This window comes from Arvicanthis niloticus, chromosome 1 (genome assembly GCF_011762505.2).
Source record: "Arvicanthis niloticus isolate mArvNil1 chromosome 1, mArvNil1.pat.X, whole genome shotgun sequence".
Lineage (NCBI taxonomy): Eukaryota > Metazoa > Chordata > Mammalia > Rodentia > Muridae > Arvicanthis > Arvicanthis niloticus.
The window spans coordinates 166,947,050-166,953,899 of NC_047658.1; the positions used below are offsets into that span (position 1 = coordinate 166,947,050).

General features: G+C 45.2%; 1 protein-coding gene across 2 annotated transcripts in view; it reads left to right on the forward strand.

The window, feature by feature from the left end:
• Positions 1–6,506, forward strand: part of Grk5 (G protein-coupled receptor kinase 5) — a 168,924-nt gene extending 162,418 nt beyond the window's left edge. The window contains exons 14-16 of one of the 2 annotated variants that reach the window (XM_034524941.2): positions 3,724–3,861; positions 4,329–4,460; positions 5,845–6,506. In XM_034524941.2, coding sequence (XP_034380832.1) covers positions 3,724–3,861; positions 4,329–4,460; positions 5,845–5,943 — 369 coding nt within the window. In that variant the 3' untranslated portion in view covers positions 5,944–6,506. The remainder of the gene's footprint in view (positions 1–3,723; positions 3,862–4,328; positions 4,461–5,844) is intronic. The other variant, XM_076926284.1, reaches the window with a different exon arrangement.
• Positions 6,507–6,850: the final 344 nt, after the last annotated feature.

A 6,850-nucleotide genomic window follows, 5' to 3' on the forward strand; every position in this document is an offset into this window, starting at 1 on the left:
CACCATTGTGCCCAAGAGCTCTAAAGTCATCTCCCCAAGCCATGCTTTCTATCAGACCCTGAGTTGTGCCTTACACAGTGCCTCAAACCAGCTAATCCTCCTGGAGTACCAAAGATTGCTCACTGCCCCTTCCTACACTCTGGCTATTTTGTAGCAGTGTTACAGATCTCAATGTCAGAATATACAGATGAGGTGTGAACCCTGGAGCCCCCTCACTGGTTGTTCAGAGACTTAGGTACTCTCTCCAGAATATGGCACTGAGACAACCTTCGGGTCCTCTTCTGTCCAGTGAAGTCCAAGACATCTCCCCTTTCTGAATCTGCCAGATATACTGACAGTTAAAACGAGACCAAAATGAAAAAATGAGTATTGAGGACCATCTCAGTTTAACTGAGCATCTACTATCCAGTTCAAGTAGGATTCTCCTTGGAGATACTCCACTGGGTCTGTATAACCCTTGTTCACACTCAGAAAGGAGTCCCACCCAGCAAGGTCTTTTTGTGCCTCTGTACTTTAAGTCCCAGCAGATTAAGGATCCTTGTTGGGGCCTTGGGGATGGAGCCAAGAACTGTGGACACTACAGGAACATTGGAGATGGGAACTACCTTGTATTAGCTCATGAAAGTTGACAGATGTGGTACATATCTCTTCCCAGCCCTCCTCTCAGTCGCCTCAGGACAAGAACCTGCAGTAGACAGGATAGGAATGTTGACACCTTAGCAACTGGTGAATAATACAAATTTAAGACCTTTCCAAGACTCCTCTCCCAGAACCAGTTGTTAACCATTTGTTTGCAAAGCACTGAGGAAGTAAGGAATAGTCCTTGCATCTTTGGTATAATCCTATAAATGAAATTTCCCTGATCATCCAGGTAGGGAGAGCAGCACAGATGTGGGGAGTCAGGATTAGCTACTGGATGCTGAACACTGTCCATGGCCACCCACTGGAGACCTCTGTAGCCAGATGTGGCATCTACATTATAGGTCCAACCAGGAAATGTTTTTTTTTTTTGACATTAGATTAAATCAACAAGTAATACAAACTCCACATGAGAGGAAGTTTAGCAGTTGGTTTGGAAATTCCAGTCATGGTAGTGACTCTCAAAATGGTTGCCCTTTTAAAATCATCTAGGGTGTAAGAAAAGTACTAATCCTGGTCTGGGGATGTAGCTCAATTGGTAGAATGTTTCCCAAGTATGAATGGAGTACTGAGTTTGATACCCAGCACCATACTAACCAGGTGTGGCAGTATACATCTGTAATCCCAGTACTTAGGAAGTGGAAGCAGAAGGATCAGAAATTCAGAATCATCCTTAGCTGTACAGCCTGTTTGAGATATTAGCCTGGACTACATAAGACCCTATCTCAAAAATGGAAGAACAGCTGAGAAGATACCAATAAAATGCTTGCTCTCATTGCTGTCAAGAGGACTTGAGTTCAGTCCTCAACACCCACATGAGGATCTCTGGAGCTCACTGGCCAGCCGATGTTGATGAATTGGGAGTTCCAAACCAATGAGAGGCCTGTCTGTTCCTAAGGATGGCCCCCAAAATTGTCCCCCACCCCACAAGAAGTACTAGTCTTATACCCAGGTCCCAAATGGTCTTGGACCAAGCTTGGGTCATCAGAATTTTTCAATTTTTGTTTGTTGTTTGGTAGGTGTTTTTAACTTTGTTGAGAGCTGTGGTGTAGCCACCAGCATCCCTAGACAATGTCCAGAGTAACAGTGAGGACACAGCAGCTGTAGGCTGGGACTTTACAGCCTCCTCCTGTCCTTGGGCTACCTATTGCTATGGTGATGGGGTGAAATCACTCAAGACACAGGATGTATTTCTCAACATCTCCACATGCTCCCAGCTTTGTGCGAGGCAAGGGATGCATCATGAATAGGATACTGGGTTATTTCTACCATGGAGATCTCAGTCTAAAGAAGTTCAATGTCAGCAAACACCCCTAAATAAAATTGGGACTAGGAGTCATAGGAAAAGAATGGGAGGTGGGGAGGGAAAGAGAGGTTGTGGAGGCATAGTCCTCCACAACTGGCCGGGCAGAGCTGAAAAAAATGAAGTGTTGCTTGGGAGGCAGCATCTCTGGTAATCAGTGCAGCTAGCCATCTGGGACTGTCCTTGTTTTATTGCCAAAAGTCTGAGGTAATAAACTGAATAAACAGCGTTATTTTGTTACCCTGGATGTGACAATGCCCCCCACTAGGTTTCAGGGCTCCTCAGTGTACTGTATAGAGGTCAATATTCCTTCTCCCTGGTCTACAGTAAATGGCCCACATGGCATAGCCAAGGCCCTTAGCATATCATTGGGATAGGTGGCGAGGGAAGATTATGGGCCCCAGAAAAGGAAGACCCTTATAAATTCCTGAAAGAGGCCTGTCCCTATCTTTTCTGACCTCTCTCTCTACAACATTCCTAGTTTTTCTCCTGCTACCTTCAGGTAATAGCCTCATTCATAATTCATAGGCACTATTACTGGCTTAATCTTTTTCACTTTTTTCAAAACCAAAATAAATGTATCTCAAAAGGAAACTCTCTAAGAAAATAATAGTCATAAGATGGTAGGTTTTGGCTTGTTAATATCCCTGAGAGCAATCACAACTCCCAAGGCCTGAACACATCTAGGGCCAGCTACATGGCTTAGCGTGTGCAGTCGTCCCTTAGCGTGTGCAGTCGTCCTGGCCGTGTTTGGCTCAATGCTCTATTAACCGCTGTCTTAAAATCTAATACTTTCTGAGCAGGGGACCCTGTGTTTTATTTTTATTTTTAACTTTTTTATTCGCTTTACATTCTGATCACAGCACCCCTCCCTCTTCTCTTCCCAGTCCCACCCTTACAAATCCCTCCCCAGATAAAGGGAGCTCTCTCTGGGTTACCACCCTACCCTGGGGCGTTTAGTCCTCTCCCACTGAGGCAGGGCCACATTGTCACATACTCATACTCAGCACAGCAGTAACATTCAAACAGCACTGTGGCCCAGGTGTTTCCATTATCCCATTTGCAGGAAGAAAACTAAGGCTCTGAAGATACATGTGGCTTTTCCCAAGGCTCCTAAATTTCACAGTGGGGACTACCTGCTACAGAGTCTGGATTAAACACATGGCTTACTGCCCTGCATGAGAAGGAACTGGAACATATTCCTGCCAGGGCTGTGCCATGTACATTCATGCTGTCTTCTTTCTATGGCACTATGTTTTGAGGCAGAATCCCTTTTGTGATTTTGCTCTGGTGCTGGGTCCAAAGCATCCATTCTCTCTGTAGAGGAATGAACCACAGATTCCAAACTGTGATGAGTGCAACCCCTCATAAAAAAAGAGAAGGTATTTGAAACAGTGCTACCTTCCTGATGCTTTGAGCTCCTGGGTGGCCAAGACAGCTGATGGGTGAGATGCCCAGAGATTCCAGAAAGTGTGAACTTAGACACAGAGGTAACCTCTCATCTACTGCACTTCCCTAGAAAGAGACTACAAGTCTGTGATTCATGTGTATAAGCCATGGTAAGAAGGAGGTCTGGACTGAGCAGCTGGGCACCTTGAGCTCTCATTTCACTAGAACCTGGTCCCCTTGGTGGATCTGAGAGAGGAAAGCTCAGTCTGAGGATCCAAATGGGTGGGAAGCTTAAGATGTCCCCACTGTTCTCCATCAAAATCCTAAGGGCCAGGCTTGAGGACCTGACAGCCCCAGGAAGGGCCCATAATGGAACCCTCTGCCTCTCATAGCCCCGGGCTGTGTACTGCAAGGATGTGCTGGACATTGAGCAGTTCTCCACTGTGAAAGGTGTCAACCTGGACCATACAGATGATGACTTCTACTCGAAGTTCTCCACAGGCTCTGTGCCAATCCCATGGCAAAATGAGGTAGGAAGGCATGCCACCAGCTTTTCTCCAAGAAGGATGGATGTTCAGAGAAAATGGTAGTGCAATGCATAGAAGGGTCACTGGGTAGGGTAGCAGAGATTGGCCTGGGATGGGTGTGGAAGCCAACAGTGTAGCTGAAAGAGAACAGGTGGTGAAAGCAGCAAGGTGCCTTCCCAGGAGGTCTGCTGGAAATGGGAGGAAAATGGAGCATTTTCTGGAGGCACAAACATTAAATTGAGGAAGTCAGCTGATCAGAATGCTGTAGGGATGATGGTCAAGTAAGCTATAGAATTTGGTTTGGAGGGCTAAGGGTGTACCTTTGATAGATTCTCTTCTTAGAGTGAAATTCCTTAGTAAGTTACATAGGAGCCTTGTCGGGGGGGAGGAGGCAGCGGGGGGCGGGGAGGAGTGTGTCTCAGAGGGAGGCCCTACAGGGGGAGAGTGGTATTTCTGTTTTGCTTCTCCAGATGATAGAAACAGAATGTTTCAAGGAGCTGAATGTGTTCGGACCTAAAGGTACCCTCTCACCAGACCTGAACAGAAGTCAGCCTCCAGAACCGCCAAAGAAAGGGCTGTTCCATAGACTCTTCAGGCGTCAGGTGAGTGAGCCAGCCTGGCCAGCCTGGCCTTAGCTCTGGGACTTCAGCACATTTCCATACACCAGAGCTTCAGAATGAATGCTCCCTGCCTGTGTGGCTTGGTAGCTTGGAATTGTTAGTTTATCCAAAGCCCCAACACCCCTGCAGACAGAAGGGACAGAGACCCACATCAACACTCTTGGCACAAGGAAGTTGGTTCTTATCACAGGGCTGTATTATATATTGAAGGATACTGAACAACATTACCAACCTCTGCCCACTAGACATAGAGATAAACTCAGCTCGGTACCTCTTCTCCAGTAGTCACCATTAAATGTCCCTTGCAAAGCAAAACCACCTTAGACTAGGAAACACTGTCCTGTTGTTCAACCCCACCACTTGCTAGCAGCCTAAGGAGTTTTCCTTTGGGAATAGACTCTTTTCCCTCAAAGCTTATCCCTATAGGAAGGATTGATAAGGACCAAATGGAAGAACAGCTCTGGGGAAGATAACCCAGGAGCCCCACTCCACATCTACAAAGGCAGCTAGATGCAGTTGCACCCCTTTTGGCCTTGCCATTCAAGACACTGGAGCCCTATGATTCTCATCTTAGAGCTTGGGAGCCTCTCGGTACTTGTCTCCTACACAAGGGTGCACCTGTGATCCCTTGACCTGAAATCTTAAGTCTCTCCCTCAGGTGACAGGGATGTAAGTGGTTATTTACAGAGACGCATTATAGATGAGACACTTATATCCACACACCTCAGCTTCCATCCAACAACTCATTTTTTTCTACCACTGTGTGTTAGGTACCTCCTATTTGCCAGGAGAGGAGCTGACTCACTCACTACCTATGGGTATTCTTGTGAAATATAAACACGTGTGGGCTTCCATTGCCCATTTCAGTTAAGTAAACTGAGGCTGAGAGAAGTCAAAGAACTTAACCCTAGGTCACTCAGGTGACCCCACAGGATATCTGTTATCTGGGAAACGGCAGGAACCATCTTTAGACTCATGGAAAGTGCAGTCTGAGCTCTGTCCCCTGCCAAGTTTGTGTGTTTTCAATAAGAATGTCATGTAAGTTTCACACACTACTCTGTAATATTTTCATGTTTTTATAATATAATGAAATATTTAAACATTTCCATCAAGCAAAACTACAAGTTCTAGAAAGAAATTACTCTTTCCCTCTGCTCATAGATCATGGATCTTTCCAGGTATCAGATAAAACCCTCTGCTTAAGCAACCAGTAGACTCAGGTCTGCTAGGGAAAATGCACAAAAACAAAGAGAGACAGGTTGGAACATTCTGGATTCTACTTCCCCTACTTCCCTAGCTACCACTAATGAGTCATCCATTGGCTTTGAATTTACCAAGAACTGACTCTCTCCTTTCCTTTCCTCAGCATCAAAACAATTCCAAGAGTTCACCTACTCCTAAGACCAGTTGTAACCACCATATAAATTCAAACCACATCAATTCAAACTCCACTGGAAGCAGCTAGTTTCAGCTCTGGCCTTGAAGTCAAAAGTGGAACCAGCTCAGAGCCTTCTACTTGGAAGCAGAACTTGTAGCCAGGGGAGCTTCCACTGTGGCTTGGTGGCCAGAAAAGCTCCACTGGGAACCAGGATAGGATACTGTTCCCCCAGTAACAAACCTCTAAGTTTCTCAAAGAAATTTCCACTCAGGTCTGTTTTCCAAGGTGGCCCCAAGCTGGGGTGGACTAGAATTTTCCTTGTCGAACATTGCAATAGAAACCCAATGGGATATGACAGCTTGCACGGATTTTAATAGCATCCTAACTAGAACTGAATTTTGTCTTTATTATTTTTAAAGGAAAGTTTTGTAAATTTCTCTATTGTCTCTGTTTACATTTTGTATATTTGTATTTAAATGAAAGTCAGACTTCGAGGGTGTATATTTTCTGTGCAGCCACTGTTAAGCCATGTGTTTTAAGACATTTTAGATGGGGGTGGGAGGTTACAAAGAATGTGACTCTAGACCAGAGCCTCAAAAGAGAAAATGTTTTTATTAAATATAGAAAATATTTCACCTTTTACCTTTAAAGACCTGATTGCATCTACCTATATCCATCACTCTAGCCTTTATCCCCTCAGTGTAGTTATCACTCTCCTGTTGACTTGTAACAAGCTGAATGAAATGCCAGAATGCACTTGGGCCACCTCCCAACCCAAACACTCTCTGTGAGCTATGACATCATTGGTAAGAGTACTTCTGTGGGTAAGCCTTTGACATTGCAGCTTCATTGGCCTTCTTCTGTAGGGCATCAAGCATGTAGGGCAAGGAATCCTAAGTCATTGGGATAGAGATCTTGGCTTCTGTTATATATATATATCACAAGTGTCCTCAATCATGGGACTATGGAGAAGTGTGAATTAGGATCCATCCTG